Source organism: Xiphias gladius, chromosome 7 (genome assembly GCF_016859285.1).
Source record: "Xiphias gladius isolate SHS-SW01 ecotype Sanya breed wild chromosome 7, ASM1685928v1, whole genome shotgun sequence".
Taxonomy (NCBI): Eukaryota; Metazoa; Chordata; class Actinopteri; order Istiophoriformes; family Xiphiidae; genus Xiphias; species Xiphias gladius.
The window spans coordinates 15,453,783-15,471,678 of NC_053406.1; the positions used below are offsets into that span (position 1 = coordinate 15,453,783).

The window sequence follows — 17,896 nt, forward strand, 5'->3', positions numbered from 1 at the left end:
GCACAGTAAATTCTTCCTGCGGTGAGGCGGCAAATAAGCACAGTCCCAGCCTGGACATGAAAGGAGTGTTGCTGAAAAGAGCAATCTTGTAATGTAAGCAAGTAAGTTAAACCGGCATGTGCAGCCATTACACTGTCATGAAAATCAATGCATGGCCTTTGACTTGGACTGTGCATGCTTCAGTTACATTCGCTGTGATGTAAGTGGAATGGCTGGGCGAACTGTCCCTGTGGAACCGTGTTTTAGACATGGTTCATTTCTCCATCTTTCATGCGTTTGTTGTTTGCTGACACATCTATAGAGGTCTCTGCTCCCGGGCCATTGTCTTCATTATTTTTCCTTGAGTAATGCAGAATGAGGCCTGTTTTGGTCACAGTGCCTGGATTTTATAATTGCAGGCATAAATTAAGACATATTCTCAGATAACATCCTATACAGCACTGCCGTGACCTTCACTACCAAATAAAATATTTAGCTGGAGCGATGGATCTACTTGTAACTAATTAGAGAAGGGCATTGTGGTCAGGTGGAAAAATCTGTCGGTCTGTGGCTCGGCTGAGCGGAAAAGGGCAAAGACCCTTCATGAGGGAGATAGATGTCAATGAATCAAGTAGAATAAGAATTACTAGGACTTCTCTTATCATTTTGTAGGCTGTTGTGTCTCAGTATCACATATTAATAGGTACAAAAGAACAAACTCCCAGCAGATCAAGCGGTCTCTGTGTAAAATATACAGAAGCAGCTACTGCACCTTTCTCAGCATCCACTATCAGGCCCACCACTGTGCTGTCAGCACCCAAAGCCAACTTGTAATACGTACATTTTCAGCCAGTATTCACTCTGTTTCAAATGTCTGCCTGAATGTGCCACACCATTTTTTCAAATGCCGAGGAGAAAACGGCTTAATGCAACAAGCGGTAATGAGACATTTAATGTGATTCGCAGTGGTTTTGGTCTTTTGTTGTGGTGCTAAAGCTGATACCACTCATCCAACAAATTAAGTTGGCACACTGTGAAAGCACATCCCTTTGATCTGCACTCAGGCATCCATCTCTCAAACAGTATCCACACGCTGCCTTAACCAGACTGAGGCTAGGTATAGCAACAGAGCACCAATGGCCCCATTTCTCATGCTGCCATAAAGTCCAGCACAAACTGCAGCAGATGCTCCCTACAGCTCTTCCTGACGTAGATGAATTGTTGCTCTCTAGTATCAGTGAGTGTCCTGGATGAATCTGATTATTTTTTAGTTTTTTCCACCTCTGTCAGGTGTGACCATTATCTTCCTCCTTTCTCCATCTCTCCATCCAGACACTTGTGATTTTGCACTTTGGCACCTTCAAGTTAGTCTAAAAATCTTTCCCTTTTGGCCTTACTTGTCTCACCATCTCTACTCATTGTCCTTTCTCCTTCTCTTTCCCATCTCTCACTCAGGAGGAAACCTCCACACTTGGGCTAATGATCACATCATAGACTCACATATCTGCACTCTCTAGCTCCCACTTATACTTAAGAGCCGGATTCTTTAATATAAAAATCCTTACCCTTCTGCTGCCTTCATTACCAAAGGCCCTCTGTTTGTCTGTCCGTCTGCCAGTCTTTCCGGCCAATCAGCCTCTCGTCCGTCCGCCTGTTTTTTCTTTCATCTCTTTTTCTCTTATTCCTTTGCTGCTTGTTTTTTTCTTCCTCTCTTTCATGGACCAAACTTTTCCTGAAAACAAGAACAGTCTTGATCCAAACTTTGCCCTCTCCGTCAAGTAATGCCAAGTGTAGGAACTGGCTGACTTCAGTTTTGTTGAAGTTGTCAGATACAACGGAAATAATTCATCATGCAGAACAGAAGAAAAATGACTCCTCTTTAATGTAGCTGTGTTCTGTTACAGCAAGAATGTTTCATCAAATGGAACAGGATCTATAGACGTGATCTGCTGAAATAGTTTGCACAACTTGAATGTCAATGAGCATTGCCACAGTAAGGAGCTGAAAAACTCAGAAGAATTAAAAGGCTTTTTAGTTTGAAGCTTTGTAGTTTTATCATTGCTGTCAGGACTATATGTTGAAGTGCATCATATAGCGTTGACTGTTGCAAAAGAGTCACCAGCATATTTCCCTCCGCCTCTGCAACTATAAAAGAAAATGAGGCTCTTTTAGGCAGAGGTTAAAAATAATGAGTCAATCTGGGCATTTGCATGGAGATACAGAGCAGTTGCAAGCAGCACACTACTAGGGTTAAAAACATTCAAATTAAATATTCAGGAGAAATGGTGTATGTGCTTTTTTTTCAAAAAAATGACAGAACTTACAGAAACAGAAAAATGAAGACACATAGATGATTACTCTCTGGATAACACTCACTTAAACTCAGCCATTTTCTTTTTGTGTGACCTCAGCAATAGACATTTTAGATTTTAAATGTGATCCACACAGCGCTGCCATGAACCTTAGAGAAAAAGACAAACACAGAATTTCAAAAATGTCTCCAATCTTAACTTTTTGTATGTCTTTTCCTTTCACGCTGTGTCTTTATATCCATTCAGCTGTTTTCTCCTTTCTCCCACACACTCTACTTTGGATTGCACAGAAGGTCACAGACTGTGTGTGTGTGTGTGTGTGTGTGTGTGTGTGTGTGTGTGTGTGTGTGTGTGTGTGTGTGTGTGTGTGTGTGTGTGTGTGTGTGTGTGTGTGGAATAAGTGAAAAAGCATTTCCCGAAATGTCAAACTATTCCTTCAAAATTCATATACACAGAGAAAAGGATGCTGCTTATTTTAGTTTTTTTTAATATACCATGACATGGCATGACATTGTGCTATATTTTTTTCACTTCTAATAGTTGCAGCAGGCATATGTATTGATATAATGCCTTTGGTTCATTAGCATGTGAAAGGATCCACAATAATTGACCAAGGTTCATCTTACCCGCCCATCCACTTAGAATAGAATGAGCTAATAAGGACATGGGTGAGAAAGGGATGATAACTATAAGTCCTTTAATATAACATGACATGTGTCCCTCTGTGCCATTGCACCCACATGGAGCTGATTAAACCACCAGTGAAGCCTCAGAAGGGAGTCAGTGCTCCAATTTGCAGAGCAATATTGCCAATATAGTGAGTCACATACCACAGCTGCCACAGCTCTGCTGCCATTAACAGCAATATGGTGCATGAGGTTTCATTGTTTATGTTCTGCAGTCTTTTCATGGTTTTCTTTTTATCTGCAGTTTATCTATAGAATTTGCTGTCTGCTCTATCTTGAGGTTCAGCTATGATTGAACCTTTCTTTGCATCATATAGTTGAATTGTTTTCTATATGCAACTATATATAATTGTAATATATGTATTGTTTTCTTTACAGTTTGCCTAATTATTGTTGCAGGTGTATTGGAGAGAAGACATAATTACAACACCGTCTCATTACTGCACATCTATCTATCTATGGCCCTGGGGATTATGCGTATTCACTCCAAACTCACTAAGGTAAAGGCATTTTCAACTGTAAATTACTAAATTACTCTGCAATCAGTGCCAAGCAGAGGCCACAGGATACACGAAAGTATCTTCAAAATCTCCAAATTAATTGCAGGCAAACATATTTTGTACTCAGTCATGAGCGTCCATAAAGCTAACAAGCTTGTTTGTAAATGCAAAGGCAACTCCACAGTGTGCCATCATACTGTCCACATGCTGCTCAGCTTGGCAGCTTCAGCAACGAGCGACCTTGAGCTTCACAGTTACCAGTCTTTTTTCTGTTCTCTCTGCCTTAACTCAGCTCTGTCACCCTGTTTTGACAAGGCTAGAATTTGCGTCTGATTCCCTTCGTGGACAAAGATTCAGTGTCTGGTAATGATAAAGTGATGAAAAGAGGATTTTAAAATTTCCACCATCAATTATTTACCTTACAGCTCCTCCTCCTTCTACACTTATTTTTCATAACATCTCTTTCTCTTGTTTCCTCCTATCTGCTGCGCTGTAGCATCTGATAAAATATAACAAAGAAACAAGATGGAAAGTTGCCATGAATGCTGTAAAGCTCAACTAAACTGTAATGAGCAAAGTTAAGTCACATATTGCAAAGAAAATGATACAGGCTTAGGATATAACCATAAATAGTGCCTGCTGAAAGCAGCTTCTTACTTGTGGTCACATTGGCTATATTTTTCCCTTGTAATGTCCTCTAAAATGCATAATTACTCTGCCTGAGCAGACAAATTAAATCAGTATCTGTTAAAGGAAGAAAAAGTTAAGCAGCTCAGCAGTCAGTCTCCGGGGTGAGCAGTGCTTTACCCTCTAATTAATTTAGATTTTTTAAAATCTAAATTAACTTTACAATCACCATTTTACAATTTAGTCCCATAGTCTATTAACTCCTTTGGCCTCTTTCTCTCTGCTTCTTTTTCCCTCTTACACGATATCTGGGTTTTATGTTGTTAAGCAGCTTTGCACACAATTTTCTACGGTTTGCAGTACTTTTCTCACAATGCATTTACTGTATATTTTATAGTTTAAATTCCCTTGAAATAACTATCACCATTTTATAATTTAGATAAATTTTATTTTCTGTCATTCTCTCTTCCCTCCCTCTTTGTGACTTTCTCTCAAAACCACATATCTGTGTTTTATGTTGTTTCCAGGCCAAGCAGCCTCTACTACTGGAGGAAGATAGTGGTATAGTAGGCTCTTCAGTTGTAGCGTAGCACTACACTAAAAGGAATAAGTAAGAAGCAGTGACTTAATTGGATTTACAACTGTTTTACACCATGTTCTTATTAAAGGATGAGGCTGGTGATATTCTGTATTTTTCTTATTGTCAGCAAATTCCAAAGAAAAGACCAAATTAAACAATGTGTTAGTTTGCCTTTCACTTCTTCACAGCTTCCCTACACTGTCTGTGGCTCTCAATACAAAGCTCATCTGTACCTACTAGAGACATTAATATTTCAAAATTTGTCACAAATATATATAGATTCATTTTTAAACAAGACAAAGTCTGCAAACATGCTGGCCTCTCTATGAGGCTCTATTTAGGCACAGTGGTGCTTGGAGTGAAATGCTAATGTCAGTATGCTAACAGAGTCACAATGACAATGATAACATGTTGATGTTTAGCAGGTTTGATACCACTTTCAATATATTACTTTAGCATGTTATCATGCTAATATTGACTAATTAACACTATACAAAAATCATAGTTTAGACTGTACTGTTTAATTTTTGCAGGTATGTAGTCATAAACCAAAGTATTGGACAAATAAACACTTTTACCTGATGGTGGTGTTAAATGCAACATCAGGGAATCACCAGAGTTATTACAATTAATCCTTTGAGGATCAGAAATTTTGGTACCAAATTTAATTAAAATTATCCAAAACCTGTCTATACATTTAACTCTGAACCAAAAATGTCAAGCTGCTGGTGATGTTGGAGGAGAAGTCATTGTCTGGGAACCCTGACTGCAATTGCAGTTTGTCCAAATCCATTGAGTAGATGTCAAGATATACCTCTGGGAGCAAATTTCATTTGGTAAGGACATATTCTATCCAATAGTTTTCGAGATATTTCAATCTGGGCCAAAGTTGCGGACTGACCGATCTACTGACATCCCATTCCACCAGCATGGCTAAAAAAGCTAAATCATTTTCTAAAACAGCTGATCACTGTAGTCTTTAGCAAATGTTACTCAGACTCGAGTGAACAGTGATTTTCTTAGGGACTATATTCGGCCAAGGATTAATACACATTTGGTTCACTAGTTAGTGGAATTGACTTCAGCTAAAGTGGAGAGTGGATGTCTAGCAGAAAGCTATATCAAGCTTTGGTTGCGTAAGCAATACTTATTAGTAGGATCAATTTGTTGTTGTTTTGGTTGTTGTTGTGGGATTTGATGACAATAAGAAGAGCATATTGGCTGCTTTACCCTTCAAACATCCCACTCACCCCAGAGTAAACGCAGCTGAGAGTACATCTTTCATATCCAGATATCTTGTCCTAGGCTTCATCTCTCTCTCTTCCTCATCTCTCCTTAACTCCCTTTCTGTGGTGCCTCTGCTGTCACCCACATCTTCCAAGCAGGCAGCCTTGCCAAAACTCTCTGCCTCTGTGTCTCTCAGTCTCACTCAACACACAGTATGACAGGTAATAGTGCCAGCGCCAGCCAGGAGACGATCCTCAGTGACAAGCATAAGATGTCACTCAAGCTTATTTGGTGGTAACCGGTAGTATTATCATAAATTCTTTATGGGATGAGGTGAGCTTTAAAGCATTGACTGCTGGTGCATAAAATATGATTCCCTTTCAGGACCTTACACAATTGTTGGGGTATGTGAGTGCGCTGTATTTGTCCATGTGAGTGAAAGAGGGAGTGAGAGCCTTTTAGGTCACAGTAGTGTCCCCCCTCTTGCCAGGTCTGTGCCTCTCCCTGACTCACCTCAAGGCGGGATCCGCTCACCGGTGGTGGCTCTCTGCTTTGGCCAGGCTGAGAGAGATGCCTGTGTGTCTAGAATCTATAATCTGTCTTCCCAGGCCTTGTTCAACATGAGGCTAAACATGAAGGCCAATTCCTGTTGTAAACTTACCCCCCTGACACTAAGATTATAAACAATATTGCGGCTCTCTCGTTTGGAAGAAATCCTTGGTTGATTATGAAACGTTTCATTAGCATGACATAAGGTTGAAGCCGGGGTGTAAAATAACATGAACGAAGCTCCATCATCAAAGTTGTTGTGATTTATTTAGCATTCTGCCAACATCGACTCATCAACACAAGTTAATAGAGGCCATATCAGGCAGCACCAGGCTGCAGTGCTGCCTTTTGGCAGTCAGCAGTTAGATGTGTTTGTGCCTCCCACAACAAGCCCAGGGACTTTACATGTTTGTGTGTGTTCTGTATGGCATCTGAGTGTGTATGGATATGTGTGAATGAGTGAGAAAGTCTGAACCATGATTTGGCAGTCTGCTGGGGTACAGATGTCCCCACAAGAGCACAAAAGTGAGAAAACCATTCCTTGTGAGGGCTGCTTCCCAGAGAGCAAAATTCCATGCTTAGGTTGTATCACTAATCTGTGATATTTAATCCACTGCAAAGATTTTGGATGTTATAATCTATGTTTTTTTCTTCATCCATATTCCCTCAGTCTACGTTTCTTACTAATACTTCAATTACTTACATCCTACATATCCCACAATGCCTTTTGGCAGTCAGCAGTTAGATGTGTTTGCGCCTCTCACAACAAGCCTGGGGACTTTACATGTTTGTGTGTGTACTGTATGGCATCTGAGTGTGTATGGATATGTGTGAATGAGTGAGAAAGTCTGAACCATGATTTGGCAGTGTGCTGGGGTAAAGATGTCCCCACAAGAGCACAAAAGTGAGAAAACCATTCCTTGTGAGGGCTGCTTCCCAGAGAGCAAAATTCCACGCTTAGGTTTTATCACATTTAATCCACTGCGAAGATTTTTGATGTTATAATTTATCTTTTTTTCCCTCAGTCTACCTTTCTTACTAATACTTCAATTACTTACATCCTACATATCCCAAAATGCCTTTTGGCAGCCCCAAACAACATCTGCAGACTCATTGCACCCAGCTGGATTTTACACGAAGGTGGAGACGGCAGTAATAACATCAGGTAATATTAGTGATGGTACTCAAAACACAATAAATCTGGCAGTTGTGTGACCATAGGAGGGTTTAGGGTGCAGAAATGTGTAAGCTGTGCTTCTGCTGCAGTGGATTTCTCCCAGAATGATTGCTGAATACTATGCCGCAGGGAAACAAATTTCTGACTACTGAGAAATCGGAGGGGCCTACGTCTATGTTGAGGCTAGCAAATGATTTTATCACTGATAGTGGTAAATGAGAGACCGGCAGTATCTCTTCCTTATCACTCTCTGAGGCAAACTACACACTTCTTGAGCTAGGCAACTCATTCGACGAGCCTGGTAACTCACATTCCTATCTCGGTAACCCAGTGGATATGTAACTGACACTGGTCATTAGCAATGCTAGGCTAGCCACTAACATTGCTAGGCTGGCCACTAGCATACCTAAGCTAGCTCAAAAGCGGACATGGTGAAATGGCATGTGATTTTCACAATAAAAGCTCTGTTGTTTCGGGATCACTGAACCCTTGGGGTATTAAGATAATGGCCCTTCCTGGGATTATATTCCAACCTGTCTGATTCATTCTTTTTTTTCATTTTAGCCCTCAGCTCCCTGGTATTCCTCAGACTACTCGTCTTTAACAATATTCTGGTGTTAAAATCTCAAAAAAAAATTAATAAAAGCATTGTTTTTCTAATTCTTTTATCTAAAAAGTATATAATGGTATGAAGGAGTTTTTTTTTTTTTTCATGGGATGTAAGATTCAAATTATAGGTGCTATGATGCCACTGTTATCTCACTGTTACAAATAATAAATACAGACACAATGATAGATAAGCCTGTTTTTAATGGTTTATTGGCACAGTAACACACCTGGGATACAGGTTTAGTGTAGAGCAGCACTTTCTTCATACCGGAAAGGTTTTGATGACAGCAGCTCGGCAAATGAAGATGTGCCTCAGGCTATGATGAAGAATCCGTTTTTTTTTGGACCAATAGTCAACATACGTCAGATTAGTGGTCCCAAGAGAAGTTATGATGAGGGAATCTCATGCAGTTACCTCAAATACCTCAACACTGTTGCTATAAATGAGCAGGTAGTTTTCCAAACCAATTTCCGACCAAAACAATATGCTCCTGGAAATTGCTGCCTCTAAGCTGAAAAACTCCCACAAAAATGCTGGAGATGCCACATCTGTCCATCCACACTGGAGCAGTGCACACTCTGCGAAATAACCACCAGCAAGTGACTGTAGTTGTGTTTTCACATTACTGTAAGGCGAATTTGAAGTGAACTTTTGAAATTTTGCCCAAAAAAAAGGAAAAAGAAAATGTGAATTAAGCTTGTTTCCATCGACTGGTTTGGAGCGAATAAACTAGGCTACAAAGTGTCATCAGAAGGTGGCGGTATAGGCTATGTTACACATGGCTGTAATAAACAGAGTAGAAGAATTTGAGGTCACAAACTGGAAACAAAACAAGCTGTTTGCAAGCTGTTTTTCAATTGGGGCAAGTTGTAATTATTCTGTCATGTGTTAAAGAAATAATCGCTGTGTTTAGAGAGAAGCACTCTGCACAAAATAAAGACACAAACACTGATGGTTGAGGAAAAATACACATGCATCCTTCCCTATGAAAACGTGATCCTTCTCACCTCAGTTATTATAGTATTTGGATATAAAACCCACCAACTGTAAGTAACATATGATGCACACACTTTCAGTCATAGGATGTCATGATGACCTTGCCTTATTTGGTAATGTATTTTTCTTGATTTAAGACTGTTCTTCTCTTACCCTTCGTATGTTACCACATCTCAACCATCCTCCTTAAACACCTACAGATACTTGTGCAGATGTACAATTAGGTGCATAAGTATTTGGACAATGACACAATTTTTGTAAGTTTGCCTCTGTACATCACCACAATGGATTTAAAAAAAGAACTAATCAAGATGTGATTGAAGTGTAGACTTTCAGCTTTAATTTAAAGGGTTTAACAAAATTATCACATTAACCGTTTAGGAATTACAACCATTTTCATACATAGTCACTCACTTTCAGAGGCTCAAAAGTAATTGGACAAACCAATCTAATTATAAATATGAGGATTATTTTTAATACTTGGATGAAAATCCTTTGCAGTCAATGACTGCCTGAAGTCTGGAACCCATGGACATCAACAAATGCTGAGTTTCCTCCCTTGAGATACTTTGCGGGTCTTTTACTGCAGCTGCCTTCAGTTGCCAATTGATTGTGGGGTTTTCTACCCCAGTTTAGTCTTCAGTAAATGAAAAGCACACTCAGTTGGGTTGAGGTCAGGTAACTGACTTTGCTATTGAAGAATATTCCATGTCTCTGCCTTGAGAATCTCTTGGGTTGCTTTCACAGTATTTTTTGGGTTATTATTCATATGTCCTGTGAAGCAACGTCCTCAGCTGAATCTGAGCAGATAGTACAGCCCTATACACTTCAGAATTCACCCTGCTACTTCTATCAGTCACATTATCAATAAACACCAGTGACCCAGTTCCATTGGCAGCCATACATGCCCGTGCCATAACACTGCCTCCACCATGACTGACAGATGATGTGGTTTGCTTTGGGTCATGAGCCGTTCCTTTCCTTCTCCATAATCTTCTCTTCCCATCATTCTGGTACAAGTTAATCTTGGTTTTATCTGTCTAAGAATCTTGTTCCAGGACTGGGAAGGCTTTTTTAAAATGTTTTCTTGCAAAGTCTAATCGAGCCTTTCTGTTCATGATTGTTACCAGGGGTTTGCACCTTGTGGTAAACCCTCTGTATTAACATTCATGAAGGCGTCTCTGAATTGGAGACTTGACAATGACATGCCTACCTCCTCAAGATTGTGCTTGACCTGGATGGATGTTGTGAAGGGTTTTTCTTCACCAAGGAAAGCATTCTGTGATCATCCACTTTAGTTGTCTTCCGTGGTCTTCTACACCTTTTGGTTTTGCGGAACTCGCCAGTGCATTTCTTCTTTTTAAGTGTACCAAATTGTTGATTTTGCCACTCCTAAAGTGCCTTCCATCTGTCTGATGGTTTTGTTTTCTTTTTTTCAGCCTAATGATGGCCTCCTTCATTTACATCAACACCTCTTTAGACTGCATATTGAGAGTTCCCATGAACAGCCACCAAATGAAAATTCAACACTTGGAATCCACTCCAAACCTTTTGTCTGCTTAATTTGTAATGAAAAACGAGCAAACAGGGCAAACCTTGCCGTGAAACTGATCAATTGTCAATTGTCCAATTACTTTTGAGCCTCCAAACTGAGGGATTATGTATTAAAATGGCTTTAATTCCTAAACAGTTAATGTGATATTTTTGTTAAACCCCTTGAATCAAAGCTGAAAGTCCATACTTCAATCACATCTTGATTTGTTTGTTTCAAATCCATTGTGGTGGTGTACAGAGACAAAATTATGAAAATTGTGTCAGCGTCCAAGTACTTATGCACCTAACTGTATATTTTCAATGATCTCAGATCACATGTACACATGAAAGAGGTTTCATGTCCCTCCAGGCTAAACTCCTGTGACATGAGTTTCTTTGTATATAGTTTCCCAACAACTTAAACATTGTAATAGGTCATATAAGAAACATCTATTCACACTAATAAGGGCATAATCATTTCCCTTACATTCCATAATAACTCCCAAAAATAAATGATAATGAATGATTCATACTATTATTACTTTCACCCATGTCAGCTAGTATTGGCTATGTTTCATGTTGTCTGGAGGCGGGAAAACGCCAAAAAGCTTTTTTTTTTTTTAATTTTTGCCGTTTACTTTAATCTTTTCTAATGTGATATCTCAAATACGCTTAAATATACGTTGATGGAAACACGGCTCGTGATTATTAATTACTGTACTGACCGATATGGGTTTGGTTGTTCTAGTAACAGCAGGCTGTGTGTAAGATAAAACAGTATAAAATATAAATACATCAGTCTAGAATGAGAAATATTAATGAATATCGAAAAACCCATTTTTTGGACATCTATAAACAATTGTGAAATGTCATAACTGATAAAAACATATTTTTGTGTGTTTGCTATTTTTAATAACATGCTCTGGAAAGATTACAAGCAATATGAATTGAATACATGTATATGGCTTAATCTGGTTTATATAAGTGCCGGGTCACTATTGACCCAGGATATCTGAGTGTCTACAAATTTCCCTCCTGGAATTAAGGGTTAAATAATTTTTGTGTCATTGATTGATCTTACAGTACTGTACTATACTGTGATAAATTCAGATTGTGTCATAGTAAATATCCCTTCTTTGTGAAACCATAAGCACAAATCAGGTAATGTCATCATTTTGTGTATAGGTGAGACAATCAATGAAGTCAAACTCCTTTCGGTTTTGTTTGAGTTAAGTGAAAACAAAAACAACAGAGCTTTTACTGTGAAACTCTGGAGCCATGTCATCTCGCCTGTTTTTGAGCTAGCCTAGGTATGCTAGTGGCTAGCCTGGTATCGCAAATGACCAGCAAAGCCAGTTACATATCCATTGGGTTCCCAGGGTAGAAATTTGACTTACCAGACTTGTCAAATGAAGAGCCGATGTCAGTGAGTGGGTAGCCCACCTTTAACACTGCCGGCCTATTTGTGACCAGTTCAGTTGCCACCTCCATATATATAGTCTTTTGACCTCGGTAGGATTTTGGCACTATTCTCTTTTTATCCTGTGGTAATGAGCACAGGGTTCTCTATTGATTATATTTAGTTTTGTGTTACCATAAACAGTATAAGCCAGGTTTGTGCTTTAACAAAAATTCTGTCTCTGACATACTTCACACACACAAAAAAAAAATCAATGTCTGCCTCATGAATCCTTGTATCTTTATCCTTGTATCCTTTCACAAACACTTTGGATGGAGTCAAGAGCAATAGTATTTGCACTCAGACCACAGTGCCTATTCTGTGGGAACATATGGGCCTGTAAGTGGGTACTGATGTTACACGATTGTGTCAGTAATCTAACTGCTTTTCTCCTGGTTTGTACCTGTCTTTATAGGCTCAGACTGAGGCAGGTGGTCTGTGTGTAATTTGTGTTAGATGCAGAGCAAATCTACAGATCGAAATAAGTCTCGGTTGATGTGATGTGAAATTCGTGGTACACTGTTTCTCAACGCTTCTCCTCAGGGCTCATAATACTACCGGTTTTCTATCTTTCCAGCTAGTTAATTGCATTCACAAAGCATCCCATGTAGTGTATAAAGTGGGTCCTGATTACATGGCAAGAATGAAAGCCAGCAGAGCTCTGAGGACTGAGATGTCAGTTGTTAAATAACGAAATGGTTTGCTGGTGGAGAAAAAACTTAGAAAACATAATTATTGCTTTTCTGAGAGAGAAAGAAATACAGAGAGAGAGAGAGAGAGAGAGAGAGAGGTGTACATATAAGTGTATTTGTCTAAATGCAGTGTTCACCGCAGTGCACCTATTCTCACTAGATTGCCATTATTTCGTGTTGCACTAATGCATTAGTCTCTCACATGAATTTGTGCTCATTTGTTACCAAACTATTTATCTCTTAAATCTCGTGCACTTTACCATCAAAAATCTGAAATATTTCATTTCCAATTTAATTTACCCCTTTCCCCCATTTCTCACTAATTATTAAAAAGCCCAGCCCGGGGAGGAAGTCCAGAGTGAATTACGGCAAATGTGAGACAAACGTAAGGTAATACAAGGTTTCACCAATGCCAGTGACATTAAGGGAAGCATACGTCCCTGCCAAGGTTTAAACAGATGTAACCCCGCCTTGATTTTCCACAGTTCTTTACAGTCGCCGCGTATCCTGCCTCCGTCAGAACCGAAGGTAACTCCACTCCGTGCGTAAAGCTCCTGGTCACCAGACGGACACCGCACAGTTACAACCTCTGCTTCATTTCTCGGAAGACTGAAACTGAAGAAAATCATTCCTCGTGGTTTCCAGTAAACAAACGGAAATCAGTAAACTAAGTAAATGATTTTGAGTGGTTTTATTTTTTCATTTTTATGTATTTTTGTCTCCTATTATCGCAGTTTTCTTGCCTATACTCTACTGATGTCTCGCACCCGAGCCGCTGCACAGACTCAGTTAATTTATAGAGTAAACAATGTGCAAAGTAAATGAAGGATACAGTGGGAGCTAACTGTGGATGCTCTTGGATTTAACAGCAGGCGCCTGTAATAACTTATGGCGTGAAGGTAAGACAGTTATTTTTTTAGTGTGTGATGTGCCAAACTTGGCAAAAAAAAACAACAACAGAATCTCTAGTTTCAATGGGTCTATAGTACTAAATATTGTTCAAATGCTGTATGTACAAACAATTCTATCCAGCACTGATTGGTGATCCAGTCCAGCTCACCTAATGGGAGTCTCTGGGTGATACGAGCTGATTTATTGGTTGTGAGTCCTGAGATATTAACTTTCAAGGTGAATTTGCCGCCGCTGTTGGCACACTACTTATCGCTTCACCCCCAAAGTGCATTTCCTCCTTTTTTTTTCCAAACGAACACTTTTCTGCTTCTGTGACCGCGTGAGTGTGCGCGCGTCAGTGTACGCGCCACGTTCACAGCTATGTGTGCAAGGGGGATTTATTTGTGTAACCGATCGATTTTTTACGATATTGATTCTGGTTGGCTTTGAATGTAAAACAGCTGAAACCACACATTCGTAATCCAGTCCGGGAAAAGTGCTCTAAGTGAGCTCTAGTTCAATTCTAGTGAGTGGCAGTGTGCCTTTGTCAAACTGTCCTTCACACCCCGCGGAGCGCAGATTTCAGATCGGTACCTTTCCAGTTCGTAATTAGTGCTGGCAGCGCGTCTCGACGCAGCGCTTCGTGCAGGGCAGGTGACGGCAGTTCCGACTGCACAACCTGTCCTGTATCCCATCAGCACTCGCCGAGCAGCTCTAACAAGTTAACAACAGTCGGCAAAATAAATGAGGTGGAGAGAACGGGGAGGCTTATCTGCAGCTCTCTTGATAAATCTGTGTGGGTTTACAGACTATTTGTGGTACTTACTGCAACAGAGAGTTTACAGTGGCCTTTTTATGATTCACGTATTTGAATTGCCCGTGTATGTATTCTGATGTTGCCGCACTGTGTTTCGTTTATTTGTTAAGGTATTTGTATTCGGTCCCACCAAACTTTACTACAGATTTACAGTATTTTAGTGTATTTTTCCGTGGAATCATGATGCAACGTTGTGGTAAATTTGGCATTTTCAAAATAACATATGACAGAGAATGATGATGATGATGATGATGATGATGACATTGCTATCCAGCTATAGTTAGTACTTTTTAATGAGTCATTAATAAATGAAAACAAAATGGGAAAAAAGAACAAAAATATATATGATAGGTCACTGCATGACATTGCCAAACCCTCCCCAATAACTGATACCTCAGGTAGAGAATTAAAAAAAATTACTTGGACATTTGGTCAGCAGCTGTTCTGTAAGCCAGAAGGTAGAGATCTAGCTCATCTCTGTTCAACACACCTGAATGCCAAATTGGTTCCGTCATTAAAACACACTGCCAGGCTTCATTTGACAAGGAACATTGTTTATGTCAACTCGATTTGGGCAGAATTAACAATCTCAATATATTCTTAATAAAGGAAACTGACCAGCTAATCCACAGTGAAAGCATATTTTCTGAACTACCAAGATACCTGCTGAGACCAGATATTGTGTGCATTTGCCGTTTATCCAGTGACGGTCTTAAGACACATTGTTCATCCCTATGGATTCTACACCTCACTGGGTCTGATCTGTCATACCTTGTTGTGCGGAAACCAGCCTCACCAGAGCTGCCTGCAGTGCTTGTCAAGCCCAGTTGTTTGACACAGACAGCGTCACTGAATCACACCTCTTGGAGGCTTCCAGATTATTGTCCATTTAAAAACAGATATTTATCTGATTATGAATTACTTGAATTAATATCAGGAAACGATGACGAGGACAAGGACTTTATACTGTTACAGTATGGCTAACTTAAGGATATTTACAATGAGGTGGTGTACAGTATTAGCCAAATAGTTAAGGAGTTTAAAGCCAAGTCACTTGATGCGGCTGGTCCGTCAAGACTGACATTTAAATTCAACTCACTGCTCCCAAGAAGAGATGACATGCATTCAACAAAAACAATACTGTGTCAAAGCCTGTGCTTATTAATTCCAATCACAAACCCAAACAAAAGTTATCTGTTTAAAGGATTCTGGCGCCCAAATGTGATCCAGTCTGTGAAATCACAACCTCATTTATTAAACCGACACATCTGGAAGCCATTCACCAGAAAAATCTGCTAAGAATTTCACAGTCCTTTTTCACATATTTAATTTTGTTCTCTGTAGAGTAGCACTGGGGCACTGCACATTTGGGAGAGGAGTAAACTCTGTCCTGCTGTAATACAGGTTAATTATTATCTTGCGTACATTGATAGTGACACGATTATTTGTGATAGTTTTGCTTTCAGAAAAGTTAAACCGTATAAATGGCATGGTCCAAAACGCAGACCCAGAATGTTAAAAGGCAGTGGATGTTTATTATAGTTGTGTCAATTTAAGCAGAATAAGAAAAAAAAAGCTTATATTAGACCAGAATAAACAAAAAAGGCAAGTGAACAGGGAAAAGAGCTTGGATGACCTTTGCATGTGGTTCTGTCTGAAACATAAGCAAGCTAAGATGAAATATAAATAGTTTACCTTTTCAACAGAACCTCAAGCATATTAAATGGATGCTCAAAATGACCTCCAAATTACAGATGGCTGAAACATCAACCCCTCTAACTAGCAGTGGAATTCTTGTATATCTCAGTGATACTGCATAAGTCTCATGTGACAGACTAGCAACTCGAAAACGCTAGCACAGGTCCTCCCATATATTGTACATTATGTGTACGGTTGTCATGTGGCTCAGCAACCCCATTGTGTTTTGACAAGTAAATCATTTAATTGTATTGGATATCTGTGACTGTATCCGACTGGTCCACATTCTCTCTTTCCTGAAACCCATTCCCCAGCTTGTCAAATACGTCAACACTCTAGGGACCAGCACCATCACTGAAAAGATGGAGGAGCCAATTAGGTCTAAAAGCCAATAGGAGATCCACCATGATCTGGTTATGCTCCAGGTTACAGTTATATGCTGAGATAGTTATGTCACCTGGTTGGTGTGTCTGTACATTAATGGTGTGTCCATGTTACATATTGATCGTCATGCTGTATGTTAACAGTATAATGCATTCTGTATGAGTAATAAGTGTAATCCTAAATGAGTGTGTGGGGCTAGTATTTTGTTGCACTGAGTAGGCTCTGTTTGTTGTTGTGTTCCACAAAATATATTTATAAACACTAATTATATTTGCTATCACACATACCTTGTTTTTTAGGGCCTACAGCAGTTACATTTTGAGGTGTACACACACAGTATTGTATTTCTTGCCTTTACAGTGCAATTTGTATAATTGGAATATCACAAACACCTTCACAAAGTTGTGTCTTGCAAATATACAAAGTTGCAAAAGTGACTGTCTTGCCATCAAAAGCAGACCAAAATAACTTACACACACCTAGTGCTCTGCTGGATAGAAACGCATCATCACACATTTTTGGTTTGACAACGTTGGTCTGGGTCTTTTGAAGCTTGAGCAACAGGCAGTCAAAAATCTGGGTGTGTGGAAAGAACAGTTAACCTTTCCATGATTCTCTATCTCCCTGATCTGCTAGACACACACACGCACACACAATACTCCCCTGAGAGGTGTGAAAGTGCTTTAGCTACAGTTAGGCTACACTGTCAGAGGATATCAGGCACCCCCTTGTACAGTCATGGACATGTGCACTGCATACAGACATAGTACATACACAATGATTGTCACTGGACAGGGAATATTGTGGCTCCTGTAGGGTTTGATAAAATATCAGAGGTAAATGACTTAAAAGGTACTTCCAGGCCCACAGGGGAATTCTTTGACTGTTACAGTGAACAATCTGGAAGGGGGAAGGAATGAGGATTAATAGAAAAAGTAGAAAGAAAAGAACAGAATTTCCCCTGAGAAATGAAATTGCTTCCCAATTATCAGGCTGGGCAGTGTATTTGGTCTGAATACCCTGGAACGGGACTGTGTGGTCCATTCATTCCTTTAAATGCGTAGCACTAGTTCCAGATCATTCCATCTCCAGCAGATGGTGCCTGACATGCACAGACCCTGAAGGTATGGAATGAAAAATTATTTACACCGCTCACTCTAAAGCTCCTCTTCTGGCCCT

The 17,896-nt window shown here is 39.7% G+C and overlaps 1 protein-coding gene across 2 annotated transcripts in view; it reads left to right on the forward strand.

Annotated features, from left to right (window-relative positions):
• Positions 1–7,578: 7,578 nt before the first annotated feature.
• drd2a (dopamine receptor D2a) overlaps positions 7,579–17,896 on the forward strand; it is a 44,544-nt gene continuing 34,226 nt past the window's right edge. The window contains exon 1 of one of the 2 annotated variants that reach the window (XM_040129923.1): positions 7,579–7,625. Coding sequence is in view for 1 of the 2 variants with exons in the window: in XM_040129921.1 (XP_039985855.1) it covers positions 13,778–13,826 (49 nt within the window). In the remaining variant the exon portion in view is untranslated. Of the gene's footprint in view, positions 7,626–13,475; positions 13,827–17,896 lie in introns of those variants that run through there. The other variant, XM_040129921.1, reaches the window with a different exon arrangement.